At 46.3% G+C, this 22,489-nt stretch overlaps 1 protein-coding gene across 2 annotated transcripts in view; it reads left to right on the forward strand.

The window, feature by feature from the left end:
• The first annotated feature begins 1,611 nt into the window (after positions 1 to 1,611).
• Positions 1,612 to 22,489, forward strand: part of Atp6v0a2 (ATPase H+ transporting V0 subunit a2) — a 28,017-nt gene continuing 7,139 nt past the window's right edge. For both annotated transcript variants that reach the window (XM_020161472.2, XM_074061115.1), the window contains exons 1-14: positions 1,612 to 1,937; positions 5,978 to 6,056; positions 7,767 to 7,864; positions 9,661 to 9,798; positions 10,623 to 10,711; positions 11,991 to 12,117; positions 13,797 to 13,879; positions 15,588 to 15,681; positions 16,459 to 16,671; positions 18,841 to 18,991; positions 19,230 to 19,366; positions 19,577 to 19,764; positions 19,858 to 19,948; positions 22,131 to 22,249. In XM_020161472.2, the coding sequence (XP_020017061.1) occupies positions 1,821 to 1,937; positions 5,978 to 6,056; positions 7,767 to 7,864; positions 9,661 to 9,798; positions 10,623 to 10,711; positions 11,991 to 12,117; positions 13,797 to 13,879; positions 15,588 to 15,681; positions 16,459 to 16,671; positions 18,841 to 18,991; positions 19,230 to 19,366; positions 19,577 to 19,764; positions 19,858 to 19,948; positions 22,131 to 22,249 (1,724 nt within the window). In that variant the 5' untranslated portion in view covers positions 1,612 to 1,820. The remainder of the gene's footprint in view (positions 1,938 to 5,977; positions 6,057 to 7,766; positions 7,865 to 9,660; positions 9,799 to 10,622; positions 10,712 to 11,990; positions 12,118 to 13,796; positions 13,880 to 15,587; positions 15,682 to 16,458; positions 16,672 to 18,840; positions 18,992 to 19,229; positions 19,367 to 19,576; positions 19,765 to 19,857; positions 19,949 to 22,130; positions 22,250 to 22,489) is intronic.

Here is a 22,489-nt window from a genome sequence, read left to right on the forward strand (position 1 = left end):
TGTATATGAGTATCACTTGTGCTGGTAAACTTTTCCTTAAATAGAATTATTAATCAATGATATTTGTGGAACTGTGGGTTTGATGTATTTTTTCCTAATTCTTACTAAATGCGTAGGTTGGAGCCATGGATTAAGGGGTACAGTCTCTGCCTACCAAGCGTGAAACCCTGAGTTCAAATCCTAGTGCCACCAAAAAAAAATTGAAATGATTGTTTGGGCTGTGGGTATGGCTTAAGTGGTAGAGCATGAGGCCCTGAGTTCAAATCCCAGTACTGCAAAAAAAAAAAAGACTTACCTAATTCATTCTAAACATATAACTGATGACACCCCCCAAAATACCACTATTTGTATTATGTCAGGGGTGTGTGTGTGTGATGACACCCAGTAGGGTTATCTTCTGTCAAAGGAATGAAAGGACCCAGTGGTGAATGGCAGTGTTTTGGAGAATTTCTGTGACAGTGAGTTTAACTAGTTTGGGACTTTAGATACATGTTTGGATAATTAAAATTTCCAAGTGACAAGAAATTTTGCTTGATTTAGTGGGCTTTGTTAGGAGGCCTCTTGTACTTAAAACTGAGAAAAATGCACGCAGGTCTAAAGAGACTCCGAGTACACTGATGTGATGTCAACTTTTTAGAGTCTTTACACTCACGTATACATTGAACTATGTATTGGGTTGGGGTGTAGCTAGGTGGTAAAACACCACGCCCTCGGACGGACACCCCAATATTGAATGGCCTCTGGTCGCTGGGCCCTGGAGGTACCACTGTGAGGAAGACAATGTCCTTGTCGTGCTGGAGCTGCTGGTCCACCAGACAGGACAGTTCCAGATGCTGGAAGTGCCATGAAGGGATTAAACCCGGATGTGATGTGGCAAGGCCGGGCGGCATCTTTAGCTACGGGCCAGGGTGAGCCTCAGGAAGGAGGGGACATTTGAACCCAGAGCTAACCAAGCCAGCCCTGAGAAGGTCCAGGGGATGGTGTTCCGAGCTGAGGGATTGGCAAGTTCACGTGCACCGACCAGGAAAGAGTCAGGAGGCGGGCGTGGCCGAGCCGCGGGAGCCCAGCTCCTGCGGGGTCCTAGCGGTGGGCTATGGCCCGCGTTTGGATGTGATTCGCAATGCAGTGAGAGAAGCCAGAGATGTTAGCACATCGCACCAGGCTTTCGTGTCGTGTCGCACACAGCCTAATCCCGTCGACTGCACAAGTGCGGGGCTGGCAAGTCACCGAGGCAAAGTCGTGAGCGGCGGAAGCGGACTGACCGCAACCGAGCAGGAGTTTTGCGAAGTGTTGGTCCTGTTCTCAGGTTGGAGGGTGATGACAACTGCACTTTAGGTAACGTCACTAAAACTCACAGAATTGCATATCTGGAACGAGTTGACTTTATGCCATGCAAACTCAAATATACTCATTAAAAAAAAAAAAAAAAGCCATAGAAAGGCCGGGGACCATCTGCGCTCCATCAGTACCCGCCAGGTTTGCGCCGATTGGCCGGGCTAAAGCACAGAAAGCCCAACTCCAGACGTCCATTGGTTGGCTGTCGGCCGCAACTCCGGCCGCCCATTGGTTGGCTCGGGGGGCGGAACCGGAACCGGCGGTGGCTGTGGGCGGGGCCTCGCTGGCGGCTGTGGTGGCGGCTGAAGGCGCGGCCGTGGTGGCAGGATCCCGGCCTGCGCTGCAGCGCGGAGCCCCATGGTGCGGGGCTGCGGCCCGGCGGCAGGAAGAACTCAAGGCCCGGGCTGCTCCGGCTGACCGTGCGGGCCGCGCGGCCCGAAGCCACCGCCGTCTGTCGGGCCCCTCGGGGCGCGGGCCGGCCCGCCATGGGCTCCCTGTTCCGGAGCGAGAGCATGTGCCTGGCGCAGCTCTTCCTGCAGTCGGGCACGGCCTACGAGTGCCTCAGCGCCCTGGGCGAGAAGGGCCTGGTCCAGTTCCGAGACGTGAGTGTCGCCCGGGAGACGCGGGTCGCTCGCTCGGGGTCCTTCGGGTCGCCCCTGTGCAGCGCTGTGCACCGGGTCGAGCTCATCAGACGCTGTGCCAGGCACCGGGCTGAGCGGGAGAACGAACCCAGTAGAGGCCTCTAGGGGGGCGAGGGGCACCTGAGGCAAATGAATGCTAGAAAACGCTCTCTATGAAAGAGAACAAAACGGGGCGGTGTGATGGTGACCCGGGTGGGAGGCGGTCTCGGAGGGCCTCCCGAGGAGGTGGCCTTTGAGCTGAGCCCCCCACCCCACCATGGGAAAGTCTGGAGGAAGAAGGTCCCAGGTGGAGGGACAGAAGCACAGGTAGAGTCAGAACTGGGGTTGAGAGAGGCGTCTGTGTGTTTTGTTCACTGATGGGTGAGGATGCACCTATTTTGTCCCAGGAAGGACGGGAGCGCAGTCAGCATCAGTGGCTTGCAAACTGTGTCCCCAACAAGTAATAATAAAACACTTGTTCATGCAACTTTTTGCTTGTTTATTGTTTGTCCCCATCCTCCGGGCAAGACCTTGTCTGACTGGTCCCTTCCTCTTTCTGTAAGACTTAGGCTCATTCCCTGGCATTTGTTGGCATTAATAGGCATTTGAATGAATGAACAAGCTTTTACTGAGTGCTTGCTGCCCTCAGGCACTGTTTTTGGTGCTGGGGACTCAACTGCAAGCCAGGCAATCAAAGTCCCTGTGCTTTTGGAGCGCACAGTTGGGGAGGGGACAGAGTAAACACACCCTGGTTAGGAGCCAGATCAGTGCTGTGGTTGCAGAAAGGCATGGAAGGGAGACAGCATGGAAGGGAGACAGTGGAACCGGAGCAAGTGCTCCCTGATGGAGCTGACGTTCCCCCAGACACACCTTGCAGTCTCTGGCTGTGTCCTTAAATTCAAAGGGAATGACCTTACCCTAGATGTGGTGTGCATGGTCCTTGCAAGGTCCTTCTGGTGACAGGGGAGGATGTGGGGAGTTGGGGAGGAGGGTGAGATGCAGCCAGGTGGGCTCCAGCATGGGACTGCTCACCTGTGTCATTGCTGTGGGTATCAGGGAAAGGGCAGTGTCAAGGGAGACGGGCTCCTGACTCAGTGGCTGCCCCTTGTATCCTCCCAGACCAGCTCATTTTAAGTAAGTCCAAGATGTGTGATTCCATATTTCAGTAAATTTTTAAAAGGTGAGGACTCTTAAATTCATAGCTGTGATGCTGAGAGTCGGTGAAAGAAAAAGTATTCATCTTTTTGTAGAGGAAGATAAAACGAAAATGCTACAATGAGCTCCCCTTGCGTGGGGCTGGGTTTCAGGTGTCTGTAGGCCAGGGAGCTCCTACAGGCTTTTCTTTTACTAACCTTGGAGAGGTGGGGGCAGGTCGAGAATTTACAGTGACAAGACCGCTAACCAGTGGGACTGGGAAGGGAAAGGTCATCTCTCTCTCTCTTTTGTACAGCCAAAACAAAACAACAACAAAAAAGGGATCTAGAGCTGGATGTGGTAGTCCATGGCTGTAATCCCAGCACTCAAGAGACAGAGGAAAGAGAGCCTTGTGTTCGAGGCCTGCCTGGGCCTCAGGCTTACATTAGGGAGACTCCCATCTCAAAAAGCCAGAAAAAAGAATCCATGTTGAGATGTACCTTTTTTTTTTTTTTTGACATGTTCTCACTATGTAGCTCAGGCTGGCTTGGAACTCATGGTCCTCCTGCCTTATCCTCCCTAGTGCTGAGGTCATAGATAGGTGTGTGCTACCATGCCTGGCTTGAAATGTACTTTTATGCCATTAGCTCTGAATTAAGTGACTACCACCAAAAAAGAAAAAAAAACCAAACACATATCACATCCAGTCGCGTCATTGCCATAGGAGTTTACCTTTTCACAAAGCTTCTGCTATTTGTCGAACCATAATATTCAATTATAGTTAAGTTTTTGCTACTGAAGAAAGCAAAATGGAAGATGAGAAGCAGTGTCCCCCATAGGCGGCTTTGGTGTGTGCTTCCTTTCCCCTTAGCTCTGTGGGAGTGGGTTGTGTCTGATTCCTTAGGACCTTGGGAATGGTTACTTGGGCTTAGTGTGACTCCATAAGTGAAAGAGAATGTGGCAAGCAGAAGTGAAATTGGAATTTTGTCTTTCTTCTGGTTCAAAAAACTGAACCAGAACTGAGACTTAGGGAGTGGACACCCTCAGGTTGTTTGAACAGTTTCATGCTGAGTTGTGGTCTGGTTGGTTTTTTTTTTGGTGGAGAGGGGCAGTAGTGGGGTTTGAATTTAAGGCCTTACACTTGCTAGGTAGGCGCTCTACCACATGAGCCACTCCACCCCTTTTCTGAGTTTTTTTTTGAGACAGGGGCTTGTGAACTATTTGCTGGGGGCTGCTTCGAACCTCTGTCCTCCTGATCTCTGCCTCCTTGAGTAGCTAGGATTACAGGCTTGAGCCACTGGCTCCCACCTTGTTTGGTTGTTTTTTAAGAGTGCCCAGTACAAATGTTGGATGGAATAAAGGTCCAGTTCTCACCCAAAATGCCTTCAACGTGAATGATTACTATAATCTTATTAAAGTAATATATGTGCAGTGGGAAGTTTAGAAACCCTAAGAATGAGATAATATCTTGACTGATCCTAACACCTATAAATAAGCACTTTAATTTTTTATTTAGTATTTAATCTGTTTTTATATGCAAATCATGAAGAATTTCCTAGCCCTATCAAATACTCTTTTACAATATTTTTATTGTTTTGAGCTCTGTGGTATAAGAGTTCAAGCAAGAGGACAGCGGGCTCCTCCTGTCCCCATCATGTAACCTCGTGGCTGCCCCTTGTATCCTCCCACACCAGCTTATTTTAAGTAAGTCCAAGATGTGTAATTCCATATTTCAGTAAATTTTTAAAAGGTGAGGACTCTTAAATTCATAGCTGTGATGTAATTGTTATACCTAAACATATTAAGAATACATTTTTTAGTGTGATAAAATACCTGGTCATTTGAAACACTAGTTCTAAGAAGTGCGTAAACACTTTTATACAACCTTATTGAGGTGTATCATAGAATTCATCATCTCAAGTGTACAGTTTATGATTCTTTAGAAAGTACCGGTCACGCAGCCATCACCACAGCCCGGTTTTAGAACATTCCATCACCCCAGGAAGATAGAGCCCTTGTGCCCACACAAATCAGTTCTCATTCCCACCCCAGCCTGGGGCAACTGCTAATCTACTCAGCACCTTCTATCAGTGGAGGCCGAGTCACGCTAGCCTGGTGGTTCTGAAAGCCAGCTGCGCTGTTGCAGGGCTGTTCGTTTTATTGCTGAGTAGTATTCCATGGAGTGGAGAGTCTATAATTTCCTTCCCCAGTTTCCTGTTGTTGGATTTTTGAGTTAGTATATTTCCTCTGTCTCTGAAGTTGATGTTCTGATAAGGTTTTGCCCATAATCATGTTTCTTTTTCCTTAAATTTCCTCATGGGATATTTCTGGGCCAAGGAACATTTTTTGGGTCTTTTCAGATAATTGTTGCTGAATTGCTATCCAGAAAGTCATTTCTGCTTGTACCCCTTTTGTAGTAGATGAGAGTATACTTGTCCCTGAACACTGCCAGTAATATTTTATTTAAAAGATTATTGACCAGTTATTGCGGCATACTCCTGTAATTCTGCTACTTGGGAGGTGGAGGTAGGAGGGTCATGAGCTCTAGGTCAAAAACCCAAAAGGGCTGGGTGCATGGCTCAAGTGGTAGAGTGCTCATCTGTCATGCCCGAGTCCCTGGGTTCAATCTCCAGTTTGGCAAAGGGAAAAAAATTATTTCTAGGGGCTGGGTGTGTGCAAAGTCCTGGGTTCCATCTTCAGCACCAAAAGCAAATAAATAAAAATAAATTTAAAGGCTGGTAGAGTGGCTCAAGCAGTAAGATCTCCTATCTAGCAAGTGTTAGGCCCTGAGTTCAGACCCCAGCACTGCCAAAAAATAAAGAGATGAATAAATAAACTCAAGAACTTGAGACATTTTAGAAATAAAAAAAATTTCATCTTTTCCTCAGCTCAACCAGAATGTAAGTTCTTTTCAAAGAAAATTTGTTGGTGAGGTGAAGCGGTGTGAAGAACTAGAACGAATATTGGGTAAGTTTGTTTTCCATTTTAATAACCTAAATAATTATTTTATAGGAGCAAACCTGTTCCTTTTAAAAAAACTGAAAGTACAAATAGAAAGGAAAAGAAAGTACTCATATTCTCACCATTCAGAGGGAGTTGTTGTGTGGTCACATCCTATTTTTTCACACTTTTATTATTCTTATGTAAAAGTAAGGATTTATGTACATAATGGTTAGGTTATTTTGTTATTAGTCCTGTCTTTTATTTAATAGTACTTACCGTAGCATTTTTCCCATGGGTATAAACACAAGCCCATCATTTTTGATGGGTGCATAGTATTTCATTATATTAACTACCTTGACTTTTTTGTTCCGTTCCTTATAGTTTTATATAACTAAAAAACAATGTGTACCTGTTAATATATTACTGAGTTTAAAAGTCTTATCAAAGAACACGGGAGGCATTTTTGATAATGTTGTCTGTTTCCTTGGGGCTTCCTTGTGAATGACTTTGATCTGTGGTATTTGGTTGTTAAGACAAAGCTCAGTGGCTCAAGGCTACATCTCTTTTCTCTAAAATCTGTAAGAGCTTGGCCTGAAGTAGTCATTGTCAAGTCAGGCTTTAAGTTCTCACTGAAATAGAGAGGAAAAGTGACAGGTACAAAATTTGTTTTTAGAAAGACAGTCAGAAAACACGGGGGGGGGGTAGGGAGAATGAGTATGACTTTTGGAACGATTTCTGAGAGCTAATCATTATTTTGAGTTTAATTTTTTTTAATTTGGGATTTTTAACATTACCAAAACCTTTTAGTCATCTGAAGTTTATCCCTTTGCATCTTGTTTGAGGTCTGAGTTATCTGTGTGGATTGTGAATATTAGAGTGGTATCATTTTCCAGTCTTTGTAAGGTGTATGAGTCTGACAGGTTGTGCATTTGGAATGAGGATTTTGAAGGCAGGGCAAAGGTGGTAACACATTAGACTTGTCCAGGACTTCCTGTATCTTAAACTATTTAGAAAAGATTGTAGACTTAGAAAATTAAAAGGAACTGACAAGTGAATTTGGGGATTGATTGGTTTATACATTTGCATCTATTTCTAGAAACCTCTTCAACTCTGCTTCTTTTGCTGTCTTGTTGCTCAGATACAGTTGCTTTTTTTCTCCCTTTCCTCCCTCCCTTCTTTCCTTCTTTCCTTCTTTCCTTCCTTTCTTCTCTGTCTTCCTCCCCCTCTTCCTCTTTTTCCCGAATACTGTGTCTGGTAATGACTCTAACAGGTGTTGTGATTTTTATTCTAGGGACCAGGACTTTTCATGAAATTGAAAATGTGAACTAAAAAGTAGATTAATTTTGGTTGGTGTAATATACTTCCATGAATCTGGTTTTTCAGTATAAGTGCCTGTCACAACATCAGGGCCCAGTGGGGAATTGCAGGAGAACCTGGCTTTGTCCTGTCTTGGGTGGTTTCTTTGGCTGGGCTGTGGTAGGGACTGTGTGGGTCCTCCCATATCCAAATGTGTCCCCAGTCTGCCTGCATGTCAGGCACAAACTTGAAGCAGTGTACTCCACTGCTCTGCCAGGCTCCCTGCTGCGTTATTTTGCAGATTTTTGGAGCAAAGTTGCAAAAAACCGACCTCAACTCAGTCCCAGCAAGCAAGATGTGGGTGCATTTTAAAAGTTCCTGGTGAAATGTACTCCAGTAAATTTCGTGTCTAACTTTGTGTGCCTCTTGTGTCCACAGTGTATCTGGTGCAGGAGATCACGAGAGCTGATATTCCCCTGCCTGAGGGAGAGGCCAGTCCTCCTGCGCCTCCGCTTAAACAGGTTCTAGAAATGCAGGTAGGGCTCTGCACTAAGCTGAAGCTGCTTCACCCTTCACCTCAGGGTGCCCATTTCTAACCAGAATCTTGTGAGATTGGCCTGCCTGGCTGGTTAGGGTCACAGCTGTGTTAGCTCAGTGGCAGAGAGCTTCTGATTCCTGCTGAGGTCTTTGTCTCCAGAATGCAATGAATGCAGTTCACAGGCAATGGAGGGTGCGAGTGTAGACAAGAGTTTATTAAGAGAAGGGACAAAGAAACTCCCTCGTAAGGCAGGGAAGGGTTCTGAGTGAGCAGGGTGCCAGCAAACTTTGGGTTGGGGGTCTTCGACTTGTTTGCTCCTGGGCGTAGCCCATTTTCAATGATAATTAGGTGTGTAGAAAGCAGCAGAAAGACCTTCTGATCAGACCTTGGCCTTACCTGTTCTCATTTTGGTCCTTCCCGGCTTCCCCCTTTCCCACCCACCTGAGTTGGGGGGGAGGAGAGCGTTGAGAGGGAAGTGAGTTGATAAGGGGTGTGGTGTTATCTCTCCCATCTGTTGGCAGCATAGGTTACTATGGAACTTTGGGGAGGGAGGGCTTGGTTCTAACTATACCTGCCTAATTTCAGCTAACTACCTAGTCTGCCTTGTTCTGTCTAGTGCTTCTCTGCCTTTCTCCTCAGAAGTGGTGGAGAATCAAAGAACAACAGCCTGACTAGTCTCATGAGAGACTGTTCACTATGGTTTTGACTGTAATTCAGTTCTCTTTTCTGGGGGAGGCGTGTGCTCCCATTCCAGGTGCTGGTAAGCAGAGGTGCAGGAGCATTTGGTCATCAGTTCTGTCCTGTGATGTCTCCTCAGTTCATTCTGGGATGGTCCAGGCCTTCAATAATCAAGGCTTCAGTCCAAATTCACCCTAATGCTCTCCTGGTTTTCAGAAGCCTGGACGAAGGCAATAGGTTCTTACTGCAGGAACCCAACGGGAAGCCTTCAAACCCCGCCACCCCCCAGGGGTTCAGTGTTGTAGTTAAAGCCCTGCTCCCTTGTGAGAGCACTCATTTCACAGCTCATCACTGACAAATAGGCCCTTCATTGTTCTTTTAAAACAATGATCCTGGTGCAGCTGTGTTCTCTTGCCAGCTGCACTATTTGTTCATCTGGGGGGGTCATCTACCACTGGTATGTGAAGGGACCCCAGAGAAGTATGCAGTTCAACGAACAGAAAGCAGCCATCTGGTTTGGCCTGTTGGATGGGCTGGTTATGGTGTAATTACAGACATAGCGATCACTGTTTATGGTTTTATAAGGCAGAACACAAATAATGAGGCTAGTACCCTAAGTGATTTGCTTGAATACAAGTTTTCATTGTCTGTGTTTTATAGAGTTCTGCCTCTATAAATATATTTATAAGGATGCTTGGTATGTAACTATTGAAGATTCCGTCTCAAGAATTTTTATGCCTTCATCCTTGTGTTAAATGTGAAAGCACAGACACTCTTAAGCTAGAGACCAGGAAAATGTATTTAGAAAAGATGACCTAAAATTTCTTGTGGTGCAAGTAAAAGGAAACAGATGTTTGATGTGTGGTGATGGATAAGCAGCTGAAGGAAAACCAGAAGAAATGACAGGGACTGGAAACTTGAGTCATCATACCTGTGATGCTTTGTGTCACATTGTGGTGTGAACTTTGCAGGAATTATTTGAGCTTTAAAGTCTTGACATGTTTTCATACCCTACAAATGTCACATGAATTCTGCTCTTTAAAACCTCCACTGGCTTTTGCCAATTCCCACTGTGGGAACCAAGCCATCTCTTAAGTGATTGTTGTAATATTGTAGGAGCAGCTGCAGAAGCTCGAGGTGGAACTGAGGGAAGTCACCAAGAACAAAGAGAAACTGAGGAAAAACCTGCTGGAACTGATTGAGTATACTCACATGCTGAGGGTGACGAAAACCTTTGTCAAACGAAATGTCGAGGTGCGGGGCAGTTTGGAGAAGTACACCTCTTTTATTGAAATCTTGCTCTCAGAGTTGTGGGCTTGATTATTCATTCGTTTAGATGCGTTGCTTTTTTTAAGTGATAAATTTCAGTCTTAGCTTTATTTTTCACTTGGATTATATGACGTTGGAGGAAGCTTCATGGGCCTTTCCTGCATTGATTTGTTGGTTTACAGTTGGAAAAAAAACTTTATGATCATCAGAAGAAATTGAGCAGGGGAAGTTGGACTTATCTAAAATTTGTTTTTCCAAATTGCTAAGGGTTAAGGAAAAAAAAAATCTCTAACCTATAAGAGCAAAGAACAGTCTGTATTGTAGCACAGGCCAAGTATTCCTGGTCCCAAATGCTGGAAGCAGAAGTTTTTCAGATCTTGAAGCTGTGGGATGTTGCAGTCTTTGCATGGACCTTACCAACTGAGCCCCCTAAATGCTCAGAGCATTTCTGAGTTCAGACTTTTGCATTAGGGATGCCATACCTGTATTATGCTGAGCAGGGAAGAAGAGGAAGTCTGTCCTTTCTGAACTCAGTTTCACTTGATCTAGTATGACCTCTGATAAAGTGATTCTATTTGGAATTAAGCCATGACTTAATTTATAACTATTCTGTTCTGTAGCTGTCTCCAAGTGGCTTACAGATAAGCTGAGCTTATCTTACCAGAGCTAAGCACATGTTTGCGTCTCCTTGGCCTCTGCACCCAGATCTAAGTAGTTAGTTAGGATGCTCCTTACACTGTCTGGAAACATGACATGAAAATAAAGTGTCATTTTTAATGACAAGCTTGGTTTTGTATGTCTCTTTCTAGTTTGAACCCACTTATGAAGAATTCCCTTCCTTGGAGAATGATTCTTTGTTGGACTACAGCTGTATGCAGAGACTGGGAGCAAAACTGGGGTAGGTGACAATGATAGGCATCCAATCCTTATGTACAAGGGAGATGAGCTCTGTAGACGGGGGAGTGGGCCCACATTACAGACTGGCTGTAATGTGAATATCTGCTTAAGCAAACAGTGTGCTCCTGTACAGGGTGAATTGAATTACTGAGCTGTGTTGATGTTTTAGCTAAATCCAATGGAAATTTCTTCTTTTGGTGTGTTGAGTTGGGAAGAAGCAATGTTTATGTCATTCACTGTTAACTCTGTAAACCAATATTACTGGGCATAACTGGAAGCGGGCTGAACTGAGCTGGTGAGCTTCCTGATAGGCCATGCTATGTATCTGCTTACCTGAACTAATGACAGCTCATTTCTTGGTGTGGTTGGTGATTTTTTTTTTTAATGAATTTATGTTCCTTAGTTCCTTATCTGAGGACATGCAGTGAGTTGTAGTTCTAAGGATATATTTCTCCAGAGAGAGTTTGTTTTTACATTCATCAAGTATCTGGAAAGTGCTCTGCCAACCTGGAATTATTTACATTATTTTCTCCACAAAGGATGTTTGTTCAGTGTGTGTGTGTGTGTGTGTGTGTGTGTGTGTGTGTGTGCGACTCAGGCAAGGCAAGCGTTCTACTATTTGAGCTGTGCCCACAACCTTTTTGTTCCTGTTTTTCTTTCTTTTTTTATTTGGTGGTATTGGGGCTTGAACTCAGGTCCTCATGCTTGCTAGGCAGGCACTATACTGCTTGAGCCACTCCTCCAACCCTTCTTTTGTGATGGGTTTTTTCAAGATAGGCTCTCTGAACTATTTGCCCAGGGCTGGCTTTAAACTATGGTTTTCCTTATCTCTGCTTCCTGAGTAGTTAGGATTACAGGTGTGAGCTTTCCATTTTTGAGACAAGGTGTTGCTGTCTTTGTCCAGGCTTCCTCAAACTCACGATTCTTTTGCCTCTACCTCCTGAGTAGCTGGTATTACAGGTGTGGGACACTTTTTTTTTTTTTTTTTTTTTTGAGACAGGGTCTCACTTTGTAGCCCAGGCTGGCCTTAAATTCAACAATCTTCCTACCTCAGCCTCCTGAGTGCTGGGGTTACAGGTGTGTGCCACTATACCCAGCACAACTATACTTTAAAAGGATGTTTCAGAATATTTTACCTGGAACGTGAGACATTTTATAGTCGGAGCGCTTTCAGACTGACTTTACCATTTTGTAGGAATGGAAACCTTCATGATTCTTTAATGCAATTGGATGACATCCACTGCTTCCAGTCAACCATAGGTGTCTTGATTATCTCATAGATTTGTGTCTGGCCTAATTCACCAAGGAAAAGTTGAAGCGTTTGAAAAAATGCTGTGGAGAGTCTGTAAAGGGTACACCATCGTGACCTGTGCCGAACTGGATGAGGCGCTCGAAGACCCTGAGACTGTGAGTACACACCACAGTCACCTTTAACAGTGACAGACAACAGCACAGTTGTAGGTACAGTACATGGTTGTCACATATCTTTCGTGACCCAATTTTATTCCCCAAATGTGGAACTCTAGCATGGCCTCTCCCCTGAGCACCAGGCTGGGTCTGTCTGTTCTGTGTCTTCTTTTAAGTGTCCATAAGACATTGCCTCCTCATGCCTCAGAACAGGACCCTGGTCCTTCCCCTGAGACCTGCCTTCCAGACGCCCACCTCTTCCTGCCTCACAGCAGCTCCTGTTTCTAAAAGCTTGGTCAGAAACCTGGAGTCATCCTGGTGGCTTGTCTCACCCTCCCTCGAATCCATTGGTGACCTGCCTCTCCACTTCCTGGTTAAGGTCTGGGTCTGCCCCACCTTGCCCTGGTCTCTTCTCTTTCCAGCATCCAGAATGATGCATGACATCTTTTCACTCCTCTACTTAGGACCCTCTAACCCTAAAGCACCTTGTCACAGCTCTGACTCTCCGGTACTGCTGTCATCCTGTCCATCCCTCTTCAGCCATGCTGGCCTACTTGCTTCTGAGCATGTTTACACATGCTTTTCCTCTTGCTTAGAAAGACCTTCCCCCAAGACTGTGCAGCTCCCTTCTTTACTTCTTCAGTTCTCCAACTCAAATGCTACCTCCTAGGGGCCTGCCTTGCCCACCCTGTTTAAGATCACAACACCCGCCCTCTCTCCTCCCCCTCCAGCCTCATTTGCCTTACAGTGCTCATCTTTGTCTGGCCTTGCTCTGTCGTGTCCCTTGATGTCAACCTGAGCAGGTCAGGGACTTCATCTCTTGCTCACTGCTGTGTGCCTCATGCCTGAAGTATGCCTGGCAAATAGGGAAAACACTTACTCAGTTTGTTGTTAGTGCTGGGAATCTAACTCAAACTTAGTCTTTGTGCACTAGCTATCCCAGCACTCCCATTTAGTTGTTGTGGAGTTCTCTTTTGTTGGATATTCGAAAATCCAGTTGATTCTTGCTATCGGCAGTAACATTCCTTAAAGTCATGGTGATACTGTGTCAGAATATGTAGAGTTGTTCCTTATAGAGGAAATACAGGATTCCATTCCTGTGAGCCTTTGATCCCATTTTCATCAGTAATCAATACATAACCTTGTTTTATGTGTGTTTCTGTTTAGACCTCTTATTTACTATGTGTCTTCATTTAACTCTTGGCTGACAGTACTGTAATTCATGCTGAGCAAGAATTATCTAATACCTGGATTTCCCAGCAAGGCCTGGCTCAGCCTTCTTGCCCAAAGGATGCTAGCCAGCATTTCCACATTCACCTTGGTGGCCATTTTAAATGTCGAGTCACCAATAAAAACTCTGCAGTGAACAGACGGGGGAAGGACAGTTGGCTACGGGGTGACAGCTGAGGGAAGGTGGAGTGTCCCTTATTGGAGCTTCTGGGTCCCGTGGGCATCAGATGCTGACAGGTTCCTGCAGCGGTACAGATTCTGTGAAGGTGGTGCCAGTATTTGCTTGGGGTTGTTTTAGCAAGTGGATGAATTTGCAGTGAAGGAATCTGCAAATAATAGGATTGGCTATGCCTGTTGAGTGAATGAGTGAACTCAGTCGTGGCCCAGTTTGAGCAGCCAAGAATGTAGACATCATGCTCAGAGCTAACAGTTATCCTTGTTCTTTGTAGGGAGAAGTCATAAAGTGGTATGTGTTTTTGATCTCCTTTTGGGGAGAGCAGATTGGCCACAAGGTCAAGAAGATCTGCGACTGGTAAGGAGCAGCAGTACCTCGTGCTTCCGCCCTCTCCCTCTGCTCAACAGGCACCAGCTTTCCTTAGCGACCCTGCTTCAGTCAAAGAGGGGCCTCAGTGCCAGGCTGCTCATCTTTGTTATGTGATTTCTTTGTTTAAGACCAAGTTAAATGTTTAAGAAACATTTGATTTGTCATCTCGCTTGCCAGGGCATTACCCAAAATGCTTAAAAGTAGAGACTATATTAATGTTCCCAGACGTGATTTTCCCCTTGGGAACCAAGGCTGCCGATCAGTTGAAGAAGGAACTGAATTTTCCTGTTTTGTGCTTTGCTGGTGCTTTTAGCCGCACAGGAGGCTCCCATCACCCCTGAGCACATGGTGCATCTTTGGGCACTCTGGGGAGGAGTGACACATGGGGAAGAGTGTGTTTAGAGCCCCACTCAGCCACCACCTCACTGGGCTAGCTTGGACAAGTGACAAGCCTTGGTTTCCTCATCTGTGAGGGAGACAGCAAGTCATTTGTCCTGGTGCTGTTAGGGATCAGGGAGACAAGGCAGGGGACAGGCATAACTGCAATACATGCCTGCCTTTGGTACACGTTGAGCAGAGTTGCAACCCGAGCATGTCCATGGCTTGTTCCTGTCAGAAAATGGGCAACAAGAACTTCAGAGACCCTCTGGCTTCCAGTGGGCGTTTGAGGTCAAGCGTGTCCTGCAGAGTGCTGTGATATGTGGCTCTTCCCTGCCAATTTGCTTCTCAGTCATTGGTGTCACCTGCTTAGACCTTTGTTATTTTAATAGACCTTTATTTATTTTAGTAGATTAGAAAGGCTACACCCAGCTCAGCGAACCTGTGACTTCACAGGTGTTACTGCTCAGGAGAAAGCTAGCTATTTATTTTACCTTCCACAGTCAGAATTTTAAGTATCAAGTTTGGTGTTATCTGCTCTGGGAATGGCTGCAGCTGGGAGGCAGCTTGACGTTCCCAATGTAGTCGGAGTGTCTCTGGGCCCCTGGGAAAACACTGGCTCTGTGAGGTCCAGGAGACTGAAGGACATGTCATGGAGTGTTGCTTGGAAACCTGAGCTATCTTTTCCGGTGTCTTTTTTATTTTTGCTGTACTGGGGTTTGAACTCAGGGCTTTGCGCTTGTTAGACCAGTGCTCTGTGACTTGCCTCACCCCAATCCTTTTACTTTTAGTTTGTTTTTCACACATGGTCTTGTGCTTTTGCCCAGGCTGGCCTTGGACTGCAGTCTTCCTACCTCAGCCTCCCAAATAGCTGGGGTTATAGCTGTGTATTGCCACACCCACCTTGTTTTTGAGATAGGCCTTGCTAAGGCTGGTCTCTAACCACAGTCCTCTTATTTCTGCCTCCAGAGTAGCTGTGATTACGGCATGTACTCCAGACCCAGAATGTCTTTATTTTTGTATTTCAGCCTGTTTAATGACTCCAAGCTCCAGGACTTGGTAGATTTCAGAAAGATTTGGGAACAAGCTTCCCAGAATCATGGGTGGCAGAAGTGGAATTTGGATCTCAGAATTTGCAAAATGCTTTTAATTCATTCAGCTGTATGCTGAGTGTCTGTGCAAGGCCTTACTACAGTAGATGCTTCTCAGGTTCTGCTCTGGAAGGGGGTGTGCCTGGTGGTGTATTGATTCCAGTCCTAGTGTTAGGAGATAGGTCATCTTCTCCTGCCGGAGGTGAGACTTCAGTTCTGTCTTCCAGCTACCACTGCCACATCTACCCCTATCCGAACACTGCTGAGGAGCGGAAGGAGATTCAGGAGGGGCTGAACACTCGGATCCAAGATCTTTACACTGTGAGTGAACCAGAAGGAAGCTCTAACCCCTTTACCTGAGGCTGGACAGCACTTACAAATCCATTTGCTTTTAGTTGTAATATGGAAAATTGTGGTTGTAGACAAAGCAAGATGTCTTTGTGAGATTAGAGTGTTCCTTCTCTCCCTCCTCTTTACACAGATTTTATTTAGCAGTCTGTTACAAACCTAAGGACTTTACAACTTTGGGCTGGAGTTATAGCTCAAATGGTGAAATGCTTGCCTAGCAAGTGTTGAGGCCCTTGGTTCAATCCAGTACCCACCCCCCCCAAAAAAAAAAAAAAAGCAAAAGATTCTTTGAATTTCGGTTCTTGGCCATAGAAGATGAACGATCCTCATGGAAGTGGTGCATGTCACTCTACCTGCCCTGCTTGGTGGCAGGTGGTGAGAAGCACATTCATTTAAGCAGTGGGGTTTCTTGGCTGAAGGGCTGAAATGAGAGTCAGTGGCTCTAGGAGTCATGGGGCTGGGCCATTTGAGGATGGGTAAGCCTGGGTGCTGTCAGAGGCCAGCCACGCCATCATGCCGCACAGTGACGATTACCCTGTGTCCTTGGGTCTTGTTCTTGGAAGTCTACCTCACGTACTCATTGGCTGAGCTGTTTTGCCCCTTCCTGGTAGTACGGCCCCAGGCAGGACCCTAGAATGATCCTGGGTTGGGTGAGGAATTCCCCTAAGGAAATCAGGTGCCGGATGGGCAATCCTGGAAAATGTCCCTGGTGCTGAAAGCCTGCGTGTGCTCTTTTCTGCTCTCTGTCAGGTGCTTCACAAGACTGAGGATTACTTACGGCAAGTGCTGTGCAAAGCTGCGGAGTCCGTCTACAGCCGGGCCATCCAGGTGAAGAAAATGAAAGCCATTTACCACATGCTCAACATGTGCAGCTTCGACGTGACCAACAAGTGCCTCATCGCCGAGGTCTGGTGCCCCGAAGCAGACCTGCCAGGCCTGCGCCAGGCGCTGGAGGAAGGCTCGGTAGGCACCTTCCCACCCTGCTTGGGCCCAGTGGAAGGCCAGGACTTGTAAATTTAGAACACTCAAGAAAATGGGAAAACCAGACACAGTGGCTCCTTCCTGTAATTCCAGCTACTCTGGAGGCACAGGTAGTTAGAGGGCAGCCCAGGCAAAAAGTTAGTGAAACCAAATCTCAACAAGCCAGGTATGGTGGTGCACCTGGCATCCCAGCTATGTGGGAGGTGTAAATAGTAGGATCACAGTCCAGGCAGGCTCCAGCAAAAATGTGAGACCTGATCCAAAAATAACTAAAGCAAAAAGGGCTGGGGTGTGGCTCAAGTGGTAGAGTACCTGCTTAGCAAGTGTGAAGCCCTAGGTCAAACCCCAGTACCACCACAAAAAAAAAAGAAAAAGAAAATGGGAAGACTGGAGGGGGTGGGAGGGTGTTAGTGTATTCCTGTAGTCCCAGCAATTGGGAGGCTGAGGCAGGAGGATCTTGAGTTCCAGGTCTGCCTGTGCTACACATCGAGACCCTGTCTCAAAAAGCAACAAAAGAGTCTCATGGAGTGCTGAGAGGCTGGCTGCTGACCAAGTCTGTGCTTCAACAGAAGTTGTAGATTTGGTAACTTGAGATTACATGTCTGTCTTTTTCTTTTTGTTTTTGAGACAGAGTCTTCCTACAGTAGCCAAAATTGGCCTTGAACTCTGTCCTCTTGCCTCAGCCCTGAGTGCTGGGAATAGAGGCGTGTGACACCACGCCTGCATTTTAAATTGCTCCTTTGAATAAGCAATGTCACGTGAATTAGAAGTAAAAGTGTACAAAGAGAAAGGAGCCAGGTGGGATTTCCTCCCACCTGTGGTCTCATTTGTTAACACTCAAAGATAGCTATTGTTTCAGTTCTGTTCTAGCCTCTAGTTTCTTCATGGTGATAAGCAGATAGGCTTAGACACTCTTTTCTCTCCTTTATTTCCACAAAAGGTTGTGTGCTCTTCACAGTTCTATCACTGCAAAACTTCCTTTTTTAGAACTAATCATCTTGTAAGCATACACCATGGTTTATTTAACCAGTTCCCTGGTCACTCAGGTAGTTTCCAGTTTATGAATACCAGTGCAGTGAATGCACTTGACCTTCGATATTTGTCTGAGTCCTCCAGTAGGATAACTTGCTGAAGTAGAACCGCTGGCTCAGTTCGGGTGGATGTTGCCAGCGATCACTTCTCTTGGTACAAGTGAAGCTGAGGCCTTTTCATACACTGAAGAGCCTTTTGAGTTTCTTCTTTTTGTAAATGGGCCATGGCCTTTGCTCATTTCCTGTTAGGTTGTTATTTCTTACTCATTTCTGTTCACTTCTATTTCTCATTATAAATCAATATGCATTTTGGAAGAATTGTAAACATTGAAGGGAAAAATTGCATATAGGATTTTTGCCATATTAATTCAATTAATGTTGGCCTTTAGTTTTTATCTGTTTTCCTTGTTTTTTTATTACTTTTTTTTTTTTGGTGCAACTGGGGTGGGGTTTGAACTCAGGGCTTCACACTTGCTAGGCAGGTGCTCTACTGTTTGAGCCACACCTCCAGTTCATTTTGCTCTGGTTATTTTGGAGATAGAGTCTCTCACACTATTTGCCCCAGCTGACCTTGAACTGTGTTCCTCCTGATCTCAGTCTCCCAAGTAGCTAGGATTACAGGCGTGAGCCTCTAGCACCTGGCAAACTTTCTCTTTCTTGACCATTTCTAAGAAATAAAATAAAGTCTAAATTTTGGTTTTTTTTTTTTCTTTTTTTTTCCCAAGATAAGGTCTTGCTATGTGGCTGTGAGATCCTCCTGCTTCACCCTTCCAACTGCTGAGATTATAGGTGTGGTCACAACACCCAGCCCAAATCTCAGTTTTACGTTGGTGATGCTGGGTTTCCGCTGGGTTTCCTTTTACCTCATCTGCTTCACCCCCAACTCCTCCATTCATCCCACACCACAGCTCTGTTCCTGCTCTTCCTTCTGGAGGGCCACAGGTGCTGCCCTCCTGAACAGGCATGCCTCTTCCTTCCACTCCCACTGTCCCTGGGCCTCTCCAAGGACATGTCACTGCAACCATGCTCCGGGTGTCACTAGAGCAGTGACCAAGATGTGTTGAATGTAAGTTCCTAACTTTTCTCTTGAACAGTCGTGTTTTTCTCTTTTGTATGACAGAGAGAGAGTGGTGCTACAATGCCTTCGTTTATGAACACAATCCCCACCAAAGAAACCCCGCCAACCCTGATCCGCACCAACAAGTTCACCGAGGGCTTCCAGAACATCGTGGATGCCTATGGCGTTGGGAGCTACCGAGAGGTGAACCCAGGTGGGTTGTCCTGTGCCTCGGGCCTTACAGTCATGTCAGTGTGAGAATGCGGGAGCTATTTGGGGAAGTAGCCTCGCTGCTACTTTTTTGTTACCCTGCATAGTAAAGCCTTAAGTTTAAGCTCAGGGTTGTATCCTGAGAACTCTGGAGACTCAAGATCACTACACAGGGCTGTATGAGAGTGAACCCAGCCTTCTCTTTGCTATACATGAGAAATCTTGCTGCCTTTTTCCTACAGCCCTCTTCACCATCACCACCTTCCCATTTCTGTTTGCTGTGATGTTTGGGGACTTTGGACATGGCTTTGTGATGTTCTTATTCGCTCTCTTGCTGGTGTTGAACGAGAGCCATCCCAGGCTACAGCAGTCACAGGAGGTACATGTTTCTTTTCTGTGTTTGGGGGCTTAGTCCAGGACTGAAGAGGGCTGGCTCTGGGTGATAACTGTGTGCTGCACAGGTGCGGGCCTGGCACGTCTGGTGACGGACGTGTGTTACACTGGGTGAAGGGAGTGGCTGAGGACAGGCCAGCGTGAGCGATCATGTTTTCCCGCTGTAAATTGCCATCCTTGTGGTTGCTGTTCACAGGTCCTGAGAATGTTCTTTCACGGTCGCTACATCCTCCTGCTCATGGGGTTGTTCTCAGTGTACACCGGCCTCGTCTACAACGACTGTTTCTCCAAGTCTGTGAACCTCTTTGGCTCCGGGTGGAATGTGTCTGCCATGTATAGCTCCGGCCGCACTCCGGGTGGTCACAAGAAGATGGAGCTTTGGAAGTAAGTCCTGTTACCCAGGGACAGTGTAGGTAGGAAGAACGCTTTCCTGAGACCCCCGCCCCACAATGACCTCCTCCCTCTGCTTCCTTTCAGTGACAGCGTCGTCAGACACAGCAAGATTTTGCAGTTGAACCCGAGTGTTCCCGGAGTATTCCGAGGCCCTTATCCTTTCGGGATTGATCCCGTGAGTGCACCCTCCTCTCTGGTTGCTTTTAACTGTCACAGTGTGTTCTAGGCTGCCCAGGTGTTGGTGGCAGTCTGGTCCTTCCTTGTCCTGAGAGTCGGTGTTGCTGATGGAGCTGGGACTGTTGGGCTTCATACATGGCCAGCACTGGATCGCTCACAGGGAGCCAAGGTCATTGTGGTGCTTTCGTGTGGTTGTGGGAAGGGGGAGCAGTGTATCAGGGGAATAAAGACGTAGCACCCCCAGCCGCCCCCCACCCCCTCAGGTCCCACGAGGCTAAGGCAAATGGTGGGGTTCCCTACACCATCTAGTCTTTCTCACTCTTTCTCTTTGTTTTGTTTTTGAGGCTGGGTCTTACTGTACAGCCCAGGCTGTCCTCCAACTCACAGTCCTCCTGCCTCAGCCTCCCTAGTGCTGGAGTTACAGTCATGAACCACCATACCTGACCAGAATCCTCCTTTTTTTTTTTTTTATGCTGTACTGGGGTTTCAGCTGGGCCTCATGCTTGTTAGGCAGGCACTCTGCCACTTGAGCCACCCCTCCAGTCCTGGGATTCTTATCTTGGGAGAGGATCTTAGAAACAATGCCCAATGGGTTGGGAGAATGCGGGTGTAGTGGTACAGCAATGTGCACTCCAAAGTGCTGACTGAAAGTAAGCCTGATGGCTGTGATCAGAGTTCTTGCAGTGCTAGCATGATGTGACACGGCCTGCTCGTTCTGGCTCTGCAGAACTTGTGTGGTTAGCATCAGCATCATTGGAAATGTGAACGTGTTGTAACTACTCCAGCCAGAACACTTAGTGCCATGTTCTGTAGTACTGTGGCCCTTCTGTAAACAAAGGCACATTTCTGAAGAAAGGAGCCAAGGAAGAAAGCTCAAGTGGGTGTTTTTTGGGGGGAGAGGGAGAAGTGAGGGCATGGTTTTGTTGTCATTTTGCTTTAATTTAAAAAATATCTGGGCGTCAGTGGCTCATGCCTGTAGTCCTAGATACTCAGGAGGCAGTGATCAGGAGGATTGCAGTTAGAAGCCATCCCTGGGCAAATAGTTCTAGTGACCCCCATCTGGGAAAAACCCCTCCACAAAATAGGGCTGGTGGAGTGGCTCAAGGTATAGGCCCTGAGTTGTTTGGTTTTTTTTTTTTTCCCAAAACAAAGACATACCCTGAGTTTATTTATAAATAAATAAAATAAAAATAGACATGGCATTTGTATGGTTCCAAGATAAACTGCAGACATACATAAGCAGTTCCCCAAAAGCCTCCACTTCCACCAAGTTTGCCAGGAGCCCATGTCTGCCTGTCTGAGCTCTGTGAGGACGCAGGTGAACACAGGCTGTTCTCTATTTCAACCCTGCAGGAGGTGGTTCTGTACCAGCTTGGCTTTCACCAGCAGCCACAGACATTGGAAATGTCTGTGGGTTACACCTTGGTAGCTCCCACCCCACTTCCTGGCTTTCTTTTCTCTGCCCCTCCTTCTTTTCCTCTCCTTCCTGACTGCTGTATTTAAACCAGTGAGGTTGACTGGCCCTACTTTCTTTTTCTAGTTCCTGGCCCTAAATATCTCCTTCTACAATCTTATTTTTGCTTTAACAATCATTTTTTTCTGTCCTAATAGGCCCTGTTTCCCTTTTTGTAATTCACCTAAAGGGGACTATGGGAATTAATTTTCAGAGCAGAGAAGCAGTCACTGTGGGAACTGGAGCAGGGATCCACAGGGGACCACATTCTGGTGCTGTGCTTTGTGCCCCGTCAGCTCTTCACACCTCTGCTGCTTTCAGTTTTGTCCTAAGTTACATATACATTGAAGGGACTGTGTAAAGCTACCACCCATGCGCTGTGTGTCCCCTGTGGGGACACAAGGTTGTAACCCCCAGGACTGTGAAAGTGCCCTGGCCAGAGAGAACCTGTTCTCTGCACTCCTGCTTCCCTCTGCTTTTCTTTCTGCCCACACCGCAGTGTGTCCCTAATGTCTGATGGCTTTGAACTTTATAAGGACAGATTGTTTTTCTACAGTCTGTGGCCCTGGTTTGAGAAAATCAGTGGTTCCTAGGGGGAAGCATCAAGAGACCAGTTAGGCTTTTGTTTTCTTTGTCATTTTAGAGCTGCCTCACCATGGAAGATGGAACGTTCTGCAGCTTCCCCTGTTGGAAGAAGTTAAAGATTTCTTTTTTGTTTTATTTTTAGATTTGGAACTTGGCCACAAATCGCCTCACTTTCCTAAATTCTTTCAAAATGAAGATGTCTGTGATTTTAGGAATTATTCACATGACTTTTGGTGTCATTCTGGGAATATTTAACCACTTGTAAGTACAGGTGTTTCTCAATCTCTGTTTATAAACCAAGCTTGGCAGTTCTTAAACTTTGCTCCTTAATGATGGACTGTGCCAACTTGGGGAGGGCAGCCAGGAGGGAGATGTACTGCACGGTGTGACTGTTTCTCTAGGGTTTTGTGCTCAAGATTTATTTATTCAGCAAATATTTATTGGGCACATACTATGCCAGGTGCTGTCCTGGGCTCTAGGGACTCAGCAGTGAGGAGGACA

Source organism: Castor canadensis, chromosome 18 (genome assembly GCF_047511655.1).
Source record: "Castor canadensis chromosome 18, mCasCan1.hap1v2, whole genome shotgun sequence".
NCBI classification, from domain to species: domain Eukaryota; kingdom Metazoa; phylum Chordata; class Mammalia; order Rodentia; family Castoridae; genus Castor; species Castor canadensis.